The 19,112-nt window shown below is 57.4% G+C and overlaps 2 protein-coding genes across 3 annotated transcripts; both read right to left on the reverse strand.

Moving 5' to 3' along the window:
• Positions 1 to 540: 540 nt before the first annotated feature.
• Positions 541 to 10,505, reverse strand: EEF1G (eukaryotic translation elongation factor 1 gamma). The gene is made up of 10 exons (XM_084895902.1): positions 10,347 to 10,505; positions 9,154 to 9,312; positions 7,407 to 7,470; positions 7,118 to 7,260; positions 6,497 to 6,640; positions 4,859 to 4,988; positions 4,361 to 4,565; positions 1,204 to 1,376; positions 997 to 1,121; positions 541 to 770 (listed from the first exon to the last, which is right to left on the reverse strand). Exons 1-10 carry the CDS (start codon positions 10,356 to 10,358, stop codon positions 612 to 614), a joined length of 1,314 nt encoding a protein of 437 aa, XP_084752028.1. The 5' UTR covers positions 10,359 to 10,505; the 3' UTR covers positions 541 to 611.
• A 930-nt stretch (positions 10,506 to 11,435) lies between these two features.
• On the reverse strand, positions 11,436 to 18,617 carry TUT1 (terminal uridylyl transferase 1, U6 snRNA-specific). Of its 2 annotated transcripts, none has more exons than XM_084895810.1 (9): positions 18,199 to 18,617; positions 16,547 to 16,737; positions 15,515 to 15,830; positions 15,243 to 15,343; positions 14,034 to 14,503; positions 13,387 to 13,496; positions 13,160 to 13,270; positions 12,933 to 13,025; positions 11,436 to 12,602 (listed from the first exon to the last, which is right to left on the reverse strand). In XM_084895810.1, exons 1-9 carry the CDS (start codon positions 18,278 to 18,280, stop codon positions 11,455 to 11,457), a joined length of 2,622 nt encoding a protein of 873 aa, XP_084751936.1. In that variant the 5' UTR covers positions 18,281 to 18,617; the 3' UTR covers positions 11,436 to 11,454. The 2 variants fall into 2 exon arrangements, with proteins under 2 accessions (XP_084751936.1, XP_084751937.1); XM_084895811.1 differs by lacking the exon at positions 18,199 to 18,617 and adding an exon at positions 17,771 to 18,182.
• Positions 18,618 to 19,112: the final 495 nt, after the last annotated feature.

Consider the following 19,112-nt stretch of genomic DNA (forward strand, 5'->3'; position numbering starts at 1 on the left):
CTATGAAACAGGAAGTCACGGTTTGATTCCTGGTGAGGGCACAAGCCCAGGGTGCAGGCTGTCCCGTGTGGGGCGTGCAGGAGGCAGCCAACCAGTGATTCTCTCACACTGATGCTGTATCTCTCTCCCTCCCTCTGACAGCAATAAAAATATATTCTTGAAAAAGGTCACTGTAGACAAGTTGTTAAGCCTCTGACCCCTCGTTAGAAAGCAGGGCCGCCCGGTGACCCACAGCAGGTCAGGGCGGCTGCACATCCGTGTTCAGACACCGCTGTTGGCCCCGCACCCAGCGCCTCGCTCACTGGGCACCTGTGCTCCCTCCGCCTTGTGGGCATGCTCATTTCACCCTGCGGGGGAATGTGGTCCCCAAGAGCCAGGTGGCCCCAAAGCCCCATGTCCCGCCCACCCAGCCACCAGCTGGAAGACGGCCACCACAGGAGGCAGGGGAGGAGAGCCAGAGCGAGGCCAGGCCGGCTCCGGAGGCTTCTCCTGGCCGCACTCCCTCCAGAGGCCGCCCCAGAGCAGGCACAGCAGACAGGCTGATGTTCAGTTTCCTTTAATGACCCCAGCTCCCTGGAGGACGGGGCAGGCAGCCGGGCGGCGGCAGATGTTCACTTGAAGATCTTGCCCTGATTGAAGGCTTTGCCCACGTGCTGGAAGGCCCCCTCCCAGCAAAAGTACTCTCGCACCAGCGTCTGGGTCTCCGCGCTGCCAGGGTCCAGCTTCCGCCACGTGTACGACTCGTAGTCCACCTGCCAGTCCGGACTCAGCTGCGGGGAAGCCAGGTAAGAAGCATGCGGTCAGGTTCCCCACACGGCCTCACACCTGTCCCTCCCGGCTCAGACACGCCATCAGGCCCCATGGCCGCTGGGACATGCTAGCTCCTCTGGGGCCCGTTCCCAGGGCTGCTCCGGAGGCCCCTCCACGCCTATCAGCCGGGATCAAGGTGTGCCGCGTCCTTCCCGCTACACACGCTCCGCCCCTGCCCGTCCTCACCGGGAAGGCAAGCTCCTGGCCTCGGAAGACCCAGACCCCGGAAATGGAGCTGCTGTTGTTGGTTCCAAAGAGGATGACACTGGCAAAGGCGTTCTTCCTCAGCTTGTCCAACCGCTGGAACATTCCTGAGGAGCGAGGAGAACATTTGGCCTCTGCGATCACATGACCTTGCCCCCCCATCCCCTCATCCCAGACCGGCCCTCTCACCCGTGATGAGGTTGCAGCTCATGAAGGTCTGGGTGAGCTCCTCGGGGAAGCGGTACTCGGAGTACCACAGGGACCAGCCGTCCTTATCGAAGTGCTCCCAGAAGTACGGCAGGGCCACCGACAGTGTGTCCTCGTTGGAGTACTTGCGCTTGAATTCATCCAGCACAAAGGTGCTGCGCGGAGGAAAACATCGGGGTCAGTGTGGACTGGGCCCTTCGAGGCGGCAACGGGAGGCCCCTAAGAAGCCAAGGACATCTCCCCGCGCTCCCCACCCCAGCCCAGTCCGGGTATGCTCAGCACGCGGAGGGTGGGACCCCAGGGAGCCGCGCCCAGGAGAGGCACGGCGAGCTGCTGCCCCCTGGTGGAGGCCAGGAGGACATTCTCCCTGGGCCCCCTCCCAGGGCTCTTTTCAATGAGTCACATGGAGCCGGTGACTCAGTGTCTTCCCCCATCACTCAGGCTCTGGGTGACACACTCTAATGCCAGCGAGGTGAAGCAGGGCCCCGCCCCGCCCTGAGTCACTGCCCAGAAACCAGCCAGGTGCTGCTGAACCCTCCCGTGCAGGTTATCTGCGAAGCATCGGGCACACGGAGCCAGGAATTCCAGCCCCGCCCCCCACTGTTCTTTCTTTTCCAATCCCAGAGCACAGGCGCCGAAGAAAACCACCCACAGAGCCAGCAAACAAGACAACTAGTATTTCTTCCGTTTTGTGAAAAATTCCACAATTTTTCAAAGACGATGCAGCTAGTTTTGTGCCTTTACAAATTGTTCACTGAATACTACGACATGCTACTGAATTCTTTGCAGACGTTTTAATGGCTAAATAACCTCCCACTGCATAAATGGGCCAGGAACCTAGGAAGCCCCTCAGTGACCGTTTAAGTTGGTTCAATGACTCATTGGTATTAATAATGCCACCTATTTCACTCCTTACAGCAGGGACCCTCAAACTTTTTAAAGTGGGGGCCAGATCACGGTCCCTCAGAGAGCTGGAGGGCCGGACTATATGAACTACTAATTCCTACTGTAACACCTCGGCTGCGCTCACTGCCCAAAAAACCTGGCGGGCCGGATCAGACTCCTCTGCAGGCCGCATGTGGCCCGCGGGCCGTAGTTTGAAGACCCCTGCCTTACAGCAAGACCCAGTGTTAGACCTTCCCTCCCTTCACAGACCTGGTTAAGTGAGTGCCCTGCCCAGCTGCACTGGAGCAAAGCAGAGAACTATCCTTGAACCCCAGGTCCCAGTTCCCTCCCGAACATCAGGAGCCTTTCCCCGCCCACCACCCACAAGATGGGACAGGATGTTTCACACCCTCCTGAGCCATGTTCATTATCCATGACCATAATCCCTCCCACCCACCCCAGCTCTCAACAGCTCCTGAAAAAGCTAGCTGGAAGCCCTAAACAGACCAGAAGTGACTGGACAAATGATGGTCTTCGTCTATGAAGGCATTACCTGTGACGCTAAGAGTCCTGGAGAGTCCAGCCGCCATGGCTCAGTGGTTGAGCCCTGGAGCTATGAGCCAGGAGGTCACAGCTGGATTCCCAGGCAGGGCAATGCCCAGTTGTGCAGGAGGCAGCCAATCAATGATTTTCTCTCATCATTGAGGCTTCTCTCTCTCCCTTCCTCTCTAAATTAATAATCATCATCTTGGCAGCCAACAAACAGGCATTACAAACACTCCCAAGACGTTATGAACGCAGCTGATTAAAGACTTCAAGCTCACTGCCTGGTTTACTTTCTGCCCAGAGTCAACAGGTGACGATCTCCAGCTAATAATTAAGTGTCTGTATTCCAACAGCCTATGTCATTTGGGTTAGTTATCACCACAGCTCATTTACACACCACAAATCCTGCTCACTTTTTTCTCTGTTTAGCCATTTCATATAGAAGGAGGACACACACAAATCCTCCCCCTTCAGATCATGGCAATGCTGATCTATCCCACAAGCATAGCCACTGAACCTATTGGGAGAGAACGTGGCAGTCAAATGGGAAAGAGTCCTGCTCGCCCCTGGCTGCCCGGTGCCGGGTTCACAGGAAGTCAGCCCAGGGGGGTAACCGCCGAGAGCAGCTGTGCTCGGAGCCCCGGCCCCGAGGACCCTCAGCCGCTGACCTCCCACCGGCGCAGCTGCTGTGCCCAGCAGAGCACACCCCTTCACCCCTCCGTCTGCCCCACATCAAAGCCACGCGAGACGGGGAGTCAAACCGCGCTGACCCAGACCCACGACTGAGAGGACGGCAGGGTGGGCGTGGGCGAGAAAGACACGCCCCTATCGCTTGCGAGTCTAGCACTCGAGCGAAGACGTGATGACAGCGGAGAGACCTCAATGGCATGACCACAGGACCCTCCGGGCAGACCAGCTGGATTCGGGCCAGCCCAGACTGCAACCCACCCCACCTCTACGCCCAAGGCCTGCTGGTCCCAGCCCGCAGGAGGCATGCAAGGCATTTTCTCCTTACCTGGGCGGTGACCCTGTACCCCACCCACCCTGCCTCCTACACAGCCCCTAGCACCTGCCCCGCGGCCATCCCCGTAACAAACCCGGATGTGAGATGGAGCTGCTGCCTCTCCGTCTCTCCACCCTGGAATTTTCAAACACGGAGAACTGGGAGGGCACTGGGTGCCCCACGTTTTTACAGCAAAAACCTCCCTTTACCATATTCTTTCCTCCAAGAACCCCCACATTTACTGAAAAGAGGAAATAAACAAGCATCCCATCTGCTTCCTTCTTCCTGAGGGGCTGAAACCTCCCCTCCCAGCCCCGTTTGGGAAACAATGAGCCAGAGAGGCCCCAGGCAGCGATGGTCACCCCAGTGAGCACGCCACAGGCCGAGGCATCCCAGCAGCCCGCACTCACTGAGCTCCGAGGGTCTCAGACGAGCACCCCCAAGACAAGTGACTCCACTCCAACTCCGCCTGCCTGCCTGCTTCCTTGCAGAAAGGGAACTCTGAACCCTCAACACTGATGCATCTAGAATGTCCTTTCTCCTTTCAAAGCTCACCCAACTCTTAAGCTCAGAGCTGCCTTATTTGCCAAGTAAAACACGCCTTTAATTCTGTCTGAATGACCTCCAATCCTGGGCCCAAGCCGTGTAAGGACACACAGTAGAAGGGGCCTCTTAGGTCCCAGGCACCTGTCCCCACAGCCTCACCTCTTGGGCAGGTGAGCAAAGGGGTCCTTGGCCTTGGGCTCCGCCGCCAGCGCCTGCTCACACTCGTCCATCTCCTCCTCGGGCGCGGGCGCGGCCGCCTTTTTCTCTTCCTTCCGCTCGGCCTGGGGCTTCGGCTTCTCCTCCCGAGGTCCCTTCTCCTTCCGAGGGGCGTCCTTCTTAGGCTGGCTCTCCGCAAACTTCTTAGCTGGCACAGAGGAAGGGAGAAAAGTCAGTGTTCGGCTGCTTTCCGCTGTCTCCAAAGCAGGCGGCAGCGGGCGGCGGAGACCGGCGGGCGGGAGCTGGGCTCAGCCCCACGGCCTCCAGCCACCGCGTCCCTGCTCGGGGCCCTCATCACAGGTGCCCGTGAGTGCGGGAGGAGGACAAGGTTGCCGGGACAGGGGCCAGCACTGGTGAGGCCCCACCGCCGGACAGGAAGCCCAGGGGCCGGGACAGCAAACCCGCCCAGCGGGGCGCCCGCTGCCACCTCCTCAGACTCACCGTCGAACTGGGCCATCTTCTCACAGAGCTTCACCTCCCCCAGCACCGCGCGGAACTGCGGCTGGTTGATGCAGGTGAGGAACCAGCGGTTGGTGTTGGGGAAGGCCTGGCGGAAAGACGGCTCCAGGACCTGCCGGACCGGACAAGAGGATGGAACAGTCAGCGGGGCCGCCCCGAGGGTTCCAGCCAGAGGCTTCTTCCTTCACCGAGTTCCTCCGTCCCCGCACCCCCAGACAGCGGCTGCCTAGCCACCAGCTTACCCTGGAGGGCGACCCCTCCCACCCTCATCTCTTTAAGCCGGTCCAGCCCAACCCAATGGACGGTCCCGCCCATTCACGAAGAATCTGTTTGGCAGGGACAGCATTGGCATGGGCCTCACTCCTTTTGCCAAGACATTTCACACCGAGTTCCCAACCCTCTAAAGCCCAAATGTTAACGTATAATTTTTTTTTTAAATATATTTTATTGATTTTGTACAGAGAGGAAGGGAGAGAGACAGAGAGCTAGAAACATCGATGACAGAGAGTCATCAATCAGCTGCCTCTTTCACACCCCCTACTGGGGATATGCCCGCAACCAAGGTACATGCCCTTGACCGGAATCGAACCCGGGACCCTTCAGTCCCCAACCCGACACTCTATCCATTGAGCCAAACCGGTCTCGGCTAATGTATAATTTTTTTTAAGGTTGGGATCAACAGAGGGCTATCAATTACTACTCATTTTGTCAAATAAATAAGTAGGAAATATGCAACAGCAAAAATATTATTTTAGGATAATGGACAGACCTTTCAATTAAACAGCTTCATGAAAAACTAATTTACCATTTTTAAAAAAATGGGGTTTTTTTGTATTTGAAAGAACGGAAGAGAGAGATAGAAACATCAATGATGAGAATCACTGATCAGCTGCCTCCTGCACACCCCCCCACTCCTCAATCCAGGTATGTGCCCTGACGGAGAATTGAACCCTGACCTCCTGGTGCGAGGTCAATGCTCAGCCATTAGAACACTGGCAGGCTCGTTGCCCTTTTTCAGTTTGCCAGGATCAGCGGGGAGGCAGGCGCAGGGCCAGCTCCGTGGTGAGGTGATGCAGTACTCGGGTTCAGATCCTACCCACCCTGACCCCACAACAGCCCACACCACGCCGATCCCTGTAAGGCCTGGGCATGGGTCCAGCACGAAGTAGGCGCTTTTTCCTCACACTAATCACATTTCTACTGTGGACCAGCAGCAGTCCGAGGGCTGCTGTTTAGGAACCAGCAGTGTCATCTCCTTTCCCCCAATAACCTCAGCGGGGTTTACAGTTCACAGAGGAAGAAAAGGACCAGGGTTCCCACACCCCGTCTCCCTACAACTCGCCAGAGCAGGCCAGCACTGACCGGCTCTGCTTCCACCTGCCTTCACAACGAAGCACAGCGGCTTCACAAGAATCATCTTAGCCCCACGCAGACACTAAGGGCAGCAGAACACCCCACGCTTCCCGCAAGGAAGTCGGTCCGGTTCCCGCCCCGCAACCCCCAGGCTCCCTCAGAGCCCCTCCCACCCAAGTCCTCAAATCAGGAACCAGCACCCCGAAGACTGTCACTTGGGTTCTAACCAGCCGCCCTGAGCCCTGAGAGCGGATTCCTCACACAGACCTGCTTGTAGAGCCACAGCAGGGTGCAGACCACGGTGATGTCGGCCAGCGTCACCCGCTCGCCCACCAGAAAGGTCCTGGTCTTCAAGTGAGCGTCCAGCAGCCCTAGGATCCGCCTCACGTCCTCCTTCGCGGTCTCTGTGGCCTGTGGATTCATTGACCAAACCTATCAGTGACTATCAATCCCGCCATCACTGAACTGAGAGGCCACTTCACTTACTCATCCCACCGCCCCCAGCGGGGCCGGGGTCTAGGATCCTCCCAGATGTGTCCCACCGGAGCGCCAGTTACATTTCTTCATGGCGCAGGCGGGCCCCCGCCCCCTCACTGCCCACCGTCCTGTCTTTGCGCGCTAGGAGGAACCTCAGAAGTCACCGGGTCGAACCACTCCCCTACCATTTGGTACAACCTTCCTGCAGAACAAACCCCTTCTGACCGCCTCCACGGGTCTCCCACCCCAATGCCCAGGGCTCCGAACTCACAGCCACAGATTGGGGCCTGGTTACACACTCTGGGCATGCCCCCCCACCCCACTCCACCCCCCACCCCCCACCTCTGTTTCTCACTGCTGACACCAGAGCCGACTCCACCCCCTCTGGCTTCTTCCAAGCCCCAGGCTCACCTGCTTGTTGTAGTGCATGATGCCCAAGGTGGGGAACACCCAGGTGCTGGCGGGGGGCACTATGTCGCTGTCAGCAAAGCTCACCCACTGCACCACCTGGGCTGCTGCTTCCGGGCTGCTTCCCCGCAGGTCCTCATTGCTCACTGCAGAGGCAAGGCGCAAAGTCAGGACCTGGGGTCACGCCAACACCAGTCCCCGCAAAGCCCTCTCCTTCTCCACTCCGGCTCACCCTCATCCTCTCCTACACCCCTCACCCCAGACCCCCCCACCCCCATCCAACTGTAGTTACCGTAGTAGGCAATGGCATTGCTCTCGAACACACAGAATCCATCATCACCTTCAAATGCTGGTACCTGCAGACAAAGAGTCAGAAGGTAAGCGAAACACTGGCTGTGTGCTCAGTGGTTAGAGCAGTGGTTCTCAACCTTTCTAGTGCCACGACCCTTTAATACAGTTCCTCATGTTGTGGTGACCCCCAGCCATAAAATACCTGTTTTCCGATGGTCTTAGGTGACCCTGCTAGCGGTTCTCAACACAAATATTTACATTACGATTCATTAACAGTAGCAAAATTACAGTTATGAAGTAGCAACGAAAATAATTTTGTGGTTGGGGGTCAGTCACCACAACATGAGGAATGTATTAAAGGGTCGGAGCATTAGGAAGGTTGAAAACCACTGGGTTAGAGCATCGGCCCTCCGAACGAAGGGTCTCAGGTTCAATTCCCAGATGCAGGATCCCCAGCCCCAGCCAGTGGGGGGTGCATATGAGAAGCAACCAATCCACGTGTCTTGCTCACGTCGATGTTTCTCTTTCCCCTTCCTCCCTCATCTCCGTTCTCTCTGGAAATCAATGGAAAAAATATCCTCGGACGAGGATTTAGGAAGAAAAAATTAAGTGAAACAGTCATTTCTTACTAGCCAATCCCAGGAACTAAGTTGTTCTTGAGGAAAGTGTTTGTACAGGGCCCACAACCCCTCTAACCAAACTCCTGACACTATCTAAAACTCAAAAGCCAAAAATATTTTAATACCTTGGCATCCCTTACAGCCTGAACTCACATAAGGAAACCCAAAATACTTAGCTACCATCAGCTCTTTGAAGAAAATCCCTCAATCAATAAGCGAAAGGTGAGGCCACGTCTTCTATCCACGTCTGTAACAGCGCTACACACACACACACACACACACACACACACACACACACACACACACGGCCTCTGCTCCAAGGACGGCTCCTCGGCCCTGACACCCGGGGGGAAAGAATCCTGCCCATAACTGACACATTTTCGCTGAGAACAGCCAAAAGTCATTCTGTCTTCCAAAGTGAGCTGTGAACTGTTCAATGTCACTGAATAGCTCTTTATTACTTAATCATCTTTAAATTTTCAATTACAACCGACTATTACTTTTCACTACACAGGAATCTGAAATTATCTCAAAACGAAAGGATTTTAAAAAAATATATTTTCCACTGATTTCGGAGAGGGAGAGGAAGAAACACATATGTGAGAGAATCAATGTACACCCACTACTGGGGATGGAGCCCACAACCTGGGCCTGTGCTCTGAGCGGGAATCGAACTGTGATCTCCAGGTTCACAGGTCCACCCTCAACCCCTGAGGTACATCAGCAGAGCTCAAAAATAAACCTTTTTTAAAATTCACTAAAATATGGGGTGGCTGCCGAGACCAGTTTGGCTCAGTGGATAGAGCGTCGGCTTGGGGACTGAAGGGTCCCGGGTTCGATTCCGGTCAAGGGCATGTACCTTGGTTGCGGGCATATCCCCAGTAGGGGGTGTGCAAGAGGCAGCTGATCGATGACTCTCTCCCATCGATGTTTCTAACTCTTATCTCTCTCCCTTTCTCTGTACAAAATCAATAAAATATATTAAAAAAAAATAAATAAATAAAATAAAATAAAATATGGGGTGGGGGTGAAATGTCTTTAAAAGATGGAGGCTATCTCCAAAGTGATACAATCTTACAGCCACTTGGGTTCTCAGGATCAAAGACCCTTTTCCAGGTCCCCACTCACCTTGCCCGCCGGAAACTTGCGGAGAAATTCCGGGGTGCGGTTGGTCTGGCCAAAGTGGAAGTGGGGTGGTGCGGAGAGGACGCGGACCTGGGCCCCGCTGTACTGCGCGGCGATGAGGGCCTTGAAGGCCCTCCAGTTTTCAGGGTACGTGTACAGGGTCTGCGCGGGGAAGAGGGGGCAGGGTGTCAGCGCGAGGACCAGGGCCCCAGCCCCAAACGCCACCGCCGGGGTGACTCCCCGTGGAGTCGCCGTCCGCCCCGCTCCCGCTCCCGCTCCCCTCGGGCTGGTAACCCAAGCGCGGCGGCTCTCCGTCTTGTGTAATCGGAGTCCGACCGGGGACAGACACACCGACTGCTAAATAAAGCTCGCTGACAGCTCTGACCTTCCCTCAGGACGGCCTCCGGAGCACGAAACCCACAGCTTCAGGCTCCCTGGGGCTCCGTCTGCGGGCGGACCCGCACCGCGCGCCCCGCAGAGCCCGGGTTTCATTCATTGATGCCGCCAGCCTGCCCACTCCACCGCGGGGCCGCCCGCCTCTCGGCCGAGGGCACACCCCCGGCCCAGTCCCACCCGAGCAGCCAGCAGAGGCCGGATGGGTCTTCTCCCGCGAAATCAGCCCGGCCTCCCTTCCCGAAGCCCCCCTCCCCCGGCCAGCACGCCGCCGCTCCGGTGCCGTCCCGCCCGCGGCGAGTTGCCTGGCGGTGCCCCCTCTCCTTCCCGGACCCTGGGCGGCGAGGTCCCCCCTGGTCGGACCCACGTCGGAGCCTTCCCGCGCCCACACCTCCCCGCTGGACGAGCCCTGACCGCGGCGGCTAAGCTCATGCCCACAGAGACCCTCCCTTCAGCCTGCCCCTGCGATCGCCCCACAGAACGGCCCCGAAAGTCCCGTCAACCTGCCCGGACCCCACGTCTCAGGGAGGCGATAAACCTGACCCCTCCCTCCGGCCCCAGACGGCCGGGACCCGGCATCTCTTTCTCCTCTGACCCAGGCCATCCCAACTCTATGGCCTCCCACAGCCTCAGCATCAGTTCCTTCCCGGGGCCAGGAGGCCCTGCTCCCCAACAGGACGGCCTCTGGGCCCCGGGCCGGCTCCCCACTCGGCTCCAGGACTCCTCTGACGCCAGCGGGCCGCCATCGGGCAGAGGATGGCGCCGGATAGGGTGACCCGGGCGGCCCGAGCCGGCAAACTTACCCCAGCCGCCATGGTGATTCCGCAGAGAAAGGGGGTGGGGCTCTCAGCGCTGCCGCAAAGTAAGCCGTCCAGGGGTGGGGGTAGCGAGGAGCAGCGGGGAAACAGCGGCCGGAAAGCGAGGACGGCATAGAAGGCACACGCACGACAGTTCTGCCGCGAAATTGAAAAAAGGGGCGGGGCCTGCGGGCTGCGCGGAGGAGCTCGCGCCTGCGCAGTGAGCTGCCTGGCGGGCCCGCCCTCAGGTCTGGCCAATCGGAGTCCGAGGTGGCCGGAGAAGGCGCGGAGGAGGACCGGCCGGCTGCCCGCTGCCCTGGCGGCTGCGTGGCCCAGCTCCCGGCCCCGTGAGCGCGCGGGAGCTGCGGGCCCCCGCCGGCCGCGGTGTCAGAGGCCCAGGGCCCTGATGGGAGGCTCCGCCAAACCCCAGCGTGCTGGCGTGGCGGGGGCGGCAACTCCGCCTGGGGGTGGCGACGTACCAGATTCCGTTAACCGCTCTGGTGTGTGGTTTTAAAATTATTTTCACTTCAGAGAGGAAGGGAAACATCGTGGAAGAGAAGAAACCCTCCGTTGCTGCCTGCTGCACGCTCCCACTGGGGACCGGCCCGCTACCCGGGCCTGGGACCGCCTCCTCCCGCTGCTCAGACGAAGCTCAACCTCCAGCCACACGTGGCGGGGCGCGGTTTGCTGCCTTTTTTTTGTTTGTTTAGGATAAACGTCTAATCCCAGCACACGTCTGAAACTTGTTAAATTCGTTTTCTCCCGCTCGACCGCCTTGCAGCTGGAGGTGTTGTTCCTGCAGGAGGGGCCCAGGGAGAGCCCACCCCGCCCACCTGTCCCCGAGGAGGGCAGCCGTTACCATGCCCAGGTGTGAAGACCTGCGGGTAAAGGGAGGCAGGCCGGTTGCTGCTGTGCAGTACCCACCCCACGCCCCCCAGCACCCAGAGCTGAGGGGGCTCCTGGCACCAAAGGGTCCTAGCAGTCCCTCCAAGTGCGGTCAATGCTGGAAGGGCGGCCAGGGAAGCCTCTGAGGACGCTGCGTTTAGGCTGCGGAGTGGAAGGACCGTTACCAGGAGGAAATCAGAGCAAACGAGCGAGTATTAAACTAGCAGCTTTATTGCCCTCTGAGGAGATGGCGAAGGGCCTGAGGGAGGAAGACCTGTAAGAAATGGTGGAGCTCGGGGAACAGGCCCTGGGAGTCCTGGAGCGGGGTCACGGTGAGAGCCTGGTCAGCCTGGGAGGCAGACACCACGAAGGCCAGCAGCGGCTCAGCCTCTGGCTTCTGCTCGGCACCGCCCAGTGCTCTCAGCTGCTGGGTCACCCGCGCCTCGGTGGCCAGCCACTCCACCCCCGTGCCCGCCCTGCCCCCGGCGCCCTCCTTGGTTTGCTGCCGCAGGCACCTTCGCGCCCGCCGCCGCCCTTGCCACACCCGGTGCCACACGGCACAGCGCCAGCTCACCGAAGAGGGCGACGCCCCCTTCCTTGTCTCAACCGGGGACCCTTCTTGGGCCGCCGGAGGCCCTGCGGGGCCCTGCTCCTCTCCTCCAGGGCCCGGCGGCTGTGCAGGCGGCTGGGAAGGCGCCCCCGGCTGCTCCGGGCTCCGCAGGACCCAGTCCTGCGCACCTTCTCCCACCTCTATAACCATCTCTTCCACCCCCTCTTCGCTCCGGCCCCCTGCACACCCCTGCTGCTCCCGCTCCTGCTCCCGCTCCGGCTCCCCCTGCTCGGAGCCTTTTCTCTGTCGGTCTAGTCTCAGTCTCTTGCGTGACCCTTCCGGGGGAGAATCCCCAGTCCCACCTCCCTCTGACCGCGGTCTCTTGGTTCCCTGTTCTAGCTGGCACCCCAAAGCTTCCCCTAACACCTGGGCCAGGGCGGCAGTGAGCTGGGGGAAGGGAGCAGGGGGCAGGGGGATGGGGGTGGCAGACAGCAGGGCGCTCGGGGAGCTGGGCTGCAGGAGGGGCAGCAGCCCCCAGTCGCGGCCCCGGGAAGAGCGGTGCTGGTACTGGAGGCTTCGGCAGTAACTGGCTGCGGCCCGGCAGCAGTTCTGGAGCCGCCCGGCCACCCTGCTGGTGACGTTGGCTGCCACATTGTGGCTCAGGTCAAAGGGGTCCTGGAGGTTCATGGGGCCGAGACGCAGGCCCTCCCAGAGGGCAGAGGGCGGGCCCCCTGCCACGGGCAGCGCCCGCCCCTCCCGAAGGGACAGCAGTGAGCCACGAAGATCCCAGCAAGACACGCAGGAGAAGAACTGGGCCAGCAGGGAACCTGGAGGGGAAGACCAGGGAAAGGAGTTACTCGGAGGCCAGGACGGAGACAGGCCCTGACCAGAGCCATTCACTTATTTAGCAGGACTTCCTTTTTCCCCTCGGAGCCTTGCAAGCAAGAGGCCAAGCTCGTGCTCCGTGCCCCTAGCAACGCCCGTCCTTCCCCAGATGCTGCTTCCCTGCCCGCACCCCCTCCCCCCCATTTCTTCATCGGAGAGCAGCAGCAACACTAGCTGACGCCAGGCCGCTGTGAGAGCCACACCAGCCCACAGGAACTGTGGGTCTATGTTACCTACTGTTGCCATTAACATCTATTAGTCCCCAAACTCACTCAGGGGCTCCTTATTGGTGCTGGGCTCCAGTCTCGAGGCATCTCTGGGGAAACTACAGTCCCAACCATCCACCGCCACCTGCTCGCCCTCACCTGGGAGAGAGAGAAGGGGAGGGTCAGCCTGAAGCTGGAAGTGTGGGTGATGGAGAGAGGGGTGATAACAGAGCTCTCAACCCCAGCGGGTGAGATGCTGCTGGCGAGACGGAGGGGGGCGGCCGGCTGCGTACCTGCTTTCTGGGTGAGCTGGGACACAGTGGGCAGCACCGGAGGGTCCCTGGTCTGAAGGAAATAGATGACGAGCAAGGTCAGGGCGTAGTTATTGAGAAGGGGGCCACTCCCTGGGAAATGATAATTCATGAGGTTAGAGGTGCTTCCGGCACCCTGCTGGGCGGGCTTCCTCAGCTCCCTCCTTGGCCCCAACACCAACTCAGCCCCGGGGCCGGCCGCCTCTCACCTGACAGCCCCCGACCCTGAGCCCAGCAGCGGAGGGTGTACACCAGCGGCCGCACCCGCTCGTCCAGCTCGGAGCAGAGGCTCAGGAAGCGGGAGTTGTGCAGGGCCAGCCTGGGACAGGAGGTGGAGGTCAGGGCGCAGGCACCTCTGAGGGTGCCTCCCTGCTCTCAGTCCGGACTTGGTAAGGGGAGCCAGGAGCAAGGCCGGGAGAGGGTTCCAAGTGTCTGCCGACACACTGGCCTTGTGAGAGGCTTTGCCAACAACGCCGCGTGCTACCCGCCCCATGTGCCCGTGTCAGACCTCCCGGAGCAGATCACGTAAGACTGCTCAGAACCTTCCGTGTGCAGAGAAAGGAAGACGGGAGGGAGGGAGGAAAGGAAGAAAAGGGGAGGAGGAAGAGAGAAAGAGGAGGTGGGGGAAAGGAGAAACCTATTTGCGTTTAGCATAGCATTTCCCAAACCGGTCCAACCATGAAACTGTCTAAATCCCTTAGAAACGGCATTCCCAAACCCACACTCCATGCACATGGAAAGGGCGGCCAGACAGGAGGGAGGCAGGAAGAAGGGAACCAGAAGGACAGCCTGGAGGGTCAGCAGGTCAGGAGCTCCCCACACCAGGCTCCCTGCTCCGTCACCCCGGAACAGGTACCGGTTACTGAGGGAGATGTCCCCGTGGAGGCCTGAGGGCCGGTGGCAGAACTTGACCACGGGGCGCCGGGCAGAGGGCACAGTCTGGACTCGGTACACCCCGGGAACACAGCCCCGAAGAATGGACCCCACCAGCTCCAGCATGGCTCCCTGCTCGGTCTTCTCCCCTGGCGGGCCCTCTGCCGGTTCCAGAGCCTTCCCCGGCTCCCCTTCTCCCGGGTCCTCCTGCAGCGGTGAGGCTGGAGGCAGGGACTGGGGAGAGGCCAGGGTCTCGGAGGCCAAAGCCGAGTCCGGAGTCCGGGGTGCCAAGGAGGAGGAAGGGGTTTCAAAGTCCAGGGCTTCCGAGCCCTGGGGAGAAGCTGGAGGCTGGGAGTCCGGAGGGGAGGCTGGGGTGCAGGCCAGGGCCTGAGGATCCAGTGGGGATGCGAGGGCCGAGTCCAAGGACGGAGACTCTGGAGCCTTGGGGGCTGGCTGTGGATGGGAACGAGCTGAGTGAGTCGCTCTCCTGCTGTCCCCTCACCAAGGAACAGCCATCCCCAGAACATACGCTGACTTACTGCTTGCTGTGTGCCAGGCCCTACTCCAAGGACTTTATGCCTACAACTCATTTCATCTTCACAATACTCTTCTTTCCACTAAAAATAACCTTCCAATGACATAAAACATGGCCTACATACTACAGGAATGTCACTGTCAAAAAAGGCCAAAAAGCCTAAACCGGTTTGGCTCAGTGGATAGAGTGTCAGCCTGCGGACTGAAGGGTCCCAGGTTCGATTCCGGTTAAGGGCATGTACCTTGGTTGTGGGCACATCCCTGTAGAGAGTGTGCAGGAGACAGCTGGTCGATGTCTCTCTCTCTCATCGATGTTTCTAACTATCCCTCTCTCTTCTCTGAAAAATCAATAAAATATATTTTTAAAAAATAAAACATAACCCCAAAATGACCTTATTATATGATATATGATATATACATGTTTTTGGTCTTTTTCTCTCCCCCAAAATACAGTATTATACATGTCAATTTGAAATCTGGGGTTTTTCATGTCAGTTCATTTGCATATCAATCCACATTCCCATTCCCATTTCTCAAATTACAATACCTTCCAGACAGATCCTATGATTCCCTTAACAGATGAGAAACGAAGGCCTGAGAGGTGACCCACTTGCCCAGTCACACAGCCATTCCCACTGACTACCCCCTGGTCACTCACCTGGGGCTCTTCCAAGTCACCCAGATCCAGGAAGAGGTCAAGATCACAGTCATGGACGTCAAAGCTGTTTATGGAAGAGCCAAAAGGATGGACCACACAGCCTGGGTGCCGAGCAGAGAATAAGGTCAGGAGACATTGGGGGATAAAGAGTGGAAGCACATAACAGGGCATGAAGATGGGAGAGCAGCCACGTCCTACGGCTAGCGGAGGGAGCTCTGAGGGAGCCGGCGGGGAGGAGGCACAGGTGGCTCGGGCAGGAGGAGGGGGCTCACCTGGGAAGAACTCCGTGAAGACCTCTTGGATCAGCGCCACCACGAGGCTCCGAAGCTGCCGCTCGGCCTGGGACAACTCCCTCAACCCCACGAGCTTTACCATCTGTGCCCCCACGTCGGGGGCCTCGGCTAGGGCTGCGGCCAGCTGGTGGCTGTCGGGGGCCGCTCCTTGGGGAGATTTGGAGGCCGGTTTCTGGAACTCTTTCTGTTCCCGTGGCCGGACGCGCAGGCGCTGTGCCCCCAGGCTGTGCCGGGGCTGGGACAGAACAGCCTCCCGGGCACCTACGTCCCCCATCTCCACGATGGCAAACACTCCCTGGAAAACCACAACAGGGGCAGGGCTGACGGGTCTGCAGCCGAGAACCAAACACGTGGGCTGACAGTGGGCCCGGGAGCGTGAGCCGGAGCACTATGAACGGGAAACATCCGGACAAACAATTCTCTCCAAATTGGATCCCCACACGTTCCGCTCACCCCAGTCAGCCTATGGAAGTCTCGCTTTACTTTTCCCAGTGACGTGATTTCACTTGGACCCATCCCCTCACTTCCCTGCTGTAATTAGTCTTTAACTCAGATGAAGAATCCACACAATCAACACTCTGCTAGATGTCAACATAACTACCTCTGACTAACGCACCATCTAAGAACACCAGCAATACCAGAGAAGTGTTGCTATCATGCGGTTGAGTTCAACGATATTCACTGGGCAAGGGGATGGGGGAAACTGGGGACATGTGTCATAAAGAACCATTTTTTAAAAAAAAATGTAGCTCTAAGCAGTGCCTAGTACGAAGTTAGCAGTTAACAATTGGCAAATAAAAGATTGACTGAGTAAGTAAACAACCAACAGGTACCCCAGTGACTAACCCCGGTGAACAGAGAAAATCCAGGCTGGGTGGTATTCACAAAGCTGAACTCGTCCACGGACAAGCCGAGTTAGGAACTAGCCAAAACCGACGCCTGGTTCCTCTCACTTATTTCGGTGTGTGGATCACCGGACTCATTATCTACCCTCAGACACATGCATTCTACCTTGTCCTTGTCCATGACGACACTGGCCACGGGTCCAAAGGCCTGGAAGTACTCAGAAAGCTGAGCAGAATCCACATCGCGGGGGAAGCCGCTGACAAACACACTCCGAAGCCCCTGGGCCTTTCGGGCGGCTCGGAGTTCCACCAGATGCCGGTGCTTCCGGCCTCCCAAGTGGGCGTCCAGGCTGGGTCCTGCCGAGACAGACCAACGTGAAACAAAACATCCAAATTCGCTCTGCAGTGTGCCTGTTACCTGCAGACCTAATCCTCCCCACCCTCCCAGCCACAGGAAGTGTGAGCTTGGAATAAACAAACTCCTGGCTTCCTCTGTCTTCCTCTTTTGTCCGTCTTTACACACTGCATTTCAAGTGGTTCCATTTCAAGAATTGACTATAAGTACTGTATTTCTTAAACCATCTGTGCTAGGAAGAGCAACATATGCAAATTGTAAAAAAACAAAACAAATGGGTAACTTATTCAAATAATATATAGAAGAACTAAATATATAAGACCCTAGATCCATGGTCGGCAAACTGCAGCTCATGAGCCACATGCGGCTCTTTGGCCCCTTGAGTGTGGCTCTTGCACAAAATACCACTGCCTGGACGAGTCTATTTTGAAGAAGCGGCATTAGAAGAAGTTTAAGTTTAAAAAATTTGACTCTCAAAAGAAATTTCAATCTTTGTACTGTTGACATTTGGCTCTGTTTACTAATGAGTTTGCCGACCACTGCCCTAGACTATTTCCCCGGGGTCATCTTTGAGTATGGTATTAAAATTACAAGTGCAAGATATGAAGCCACACTGTCCAAGTTCAAATCACAGCTCAATGAAGCCGAGATCTTGGGCAACTCTCTTGTGCATCAATTTCCTCAGGTATAAAATCGAAGTAATCACAGCACATTACAAACAGGAATTGTTCACATAGCCCCCGGCAGGGAGTCTGGTACATGCCGCATGAAGAGAAAGTTTAGCTGCCATTATGTTTATTACATCTTGAGTCAGCTGTTTGATGTCACCAGTGTATGTAAGGGGCCAGGGAAGACTGGGTTTCTGGCTGGCCCTAGTGGGACACAGCAGCAGTGTCATTCACAAAGAAGAAGAAGAAGAAAAAGGGAGATCCTGCTCAGGGAATATCATGATTCTGACTTCACAGGTCAAACCTGAGGTTTCACTGAGCGCCCTGTGCTGTCATACAAGGACCTTGTCAACTTTCAGAAACCCACCTTCCGGTCATGCTACTTCAGCCTTCTTCGCCTCTGGAGGGCTTCCCTGACTCCATTCCTACCTTCTCTGCGGCCCCGCAGCTCCCCACAGATATCTATAGAGCACGGAGATGGTCTCCATCTCTAGACGGTGTGCTCCTCCTGCTTTTCCGAGTCCGCTCTCCCACCGCGGAGCCCAGCGGAACGCACACAGCGGACGTCCAGCAGATGGCGGTTAAAGAGGGCTAAATGGGAGATTTCGGACAGTGGGAAGGAGGCTGGAGGTGGGGGGCTTTCCCCGCTCTAATTCCTTGGGATGGACGAAGTGAAGACGCAGGTGGGTGACTGACTCTACGTATCGACAAGATTGGCTAAAACTATGACCTGTAACCCTAACTTTTCCGAAGACGAAAGCCCACAACCACCCCTCCTCACTAGCCACCGCTTACGGTTGGCTGTAGTGACGTGGCAGAGGCGGCAGCGGAAAGCCCCACGCGGCAGCGACTCGACATCAGAATCCACCGCCGCCATCGCGACTACCCGGTACCGACCAAATGCAACCACTTCCGCCACCGGCGGAGCTGCCGCTTCCAAATCGCAATGAGCTGGAAAGCGACTTCCGCCAGCCCAATAGGAAGTGACGTAAGGTGGTTAACCCGTGTAGGCATACTCCCCTAGGAAACCAGGTCCCTTCGACTCAGGGTTCCGTTTCCAGCGGGGGTTAAAGCTTTCTGGGCTTTAGGAAGAGCCGCCCACCCACCAGTCTCATCTGCATGCCGTAAGCCGATTGGTGTGCTGAGCTGTGCCGATGCTGATTGGCCCGAAGGTCGTGAATATTCATAAAACGGGCACAAAGCCTACACGGGGTGACAGCTGCCATTGCCTAGCTGGTGGCCCCAGCAGACTGTGCTCCGCTACCAGGGGCAGTAGAGAAGCTCGGGGCTGTATCCTCAGCCCCGGGTTTCCCTGGAGAACAAAGCGGAGGGCCAGCAGCTCCACGAAACCGGCCGCTGTCCCTGGACTCCCAACCTCAGGACTCTTGTTTCTTCCTAGCAGCCGATCAATGATTTTCTCTCATTATTGATGTTTCTATCTTTCCCTCTCCCTTTCATTGAAATCAATAAAAATATATTTTAAAGTAGCCCTAACTGGTTTGGCTCAGTGGATAGAGCATCAGCCTACGAACTGAAGGGTCCCAAGTTCAATTATTGTCAAGGCACATGCTGGGGTTGCAGGCTCAATCCCTAGTGGGAGACTTGCAGGAGGCAGCTGATTAATGATTCTCATCATTGATATTTCTCTCTCTCTTCCTCTCTAAAATCAATTAATATATATATAAAAAAAGATATATATATATATATAT

Source organism: Pipistrellus hanaki, assembly GCF_964339955.1.
Source record: "Pipistrellus hanaki genome assembly, chromosome: 9".
NCBI lineage: Eukaryota > Metazoa > Chordata > Mammalia > Chiroptera > Vespertilionidae > Pipistrellus > Pipistrellus hanaki.

What these genes read in the sequence shown, in the direction of transcription:
- EEF1G (XM_084895902.1), bottom strand. An exon ending in GAAGATGGCCCAGTTCGACG is followed by an intron (nt 4,566 to 4,858) that starts GTGAGTCTGAGG and finishes CCTCTGTGCCAG; the next exon opens with CTAAGAAGTTTGCGGAGAGC. An exon ending in GCCAGGAGCTTGCCTTCCCG is followed by an intron (nt 771 to 996) that starts GTGAGGACGGGC and finishes GCTTCCCCGCAG; the next exon opens with CTGAGTCCGGACTGGCAGGT.
- TUT1 (XM_084895810.1), bottom strand. Translation starts at nt 18,280, where the DNA reads ATGGCGGCGGTGGATTCTGATGTCGAGTCGCTGCCGCGTGGGGCTTTC. An exon ending in GACATCTCCCTCAGTAACCG is followed by an intron (nt 13,497 to 14,033) that starts GTACCTGTTCCG and finishes CTCCTGTCCCAG; the next exon opens with GCTGGCCCTGCACAACTCCC. An exon ending in TCAGGGTCGGGGGCTGTCAG is followed by an intron (nt 13,271 to 13,386) that starts GTGAGAGGCGGC and finishes ATCATTTCCCAG; the next exon opens with GGAGTGGCCCCCTTCTCAAT.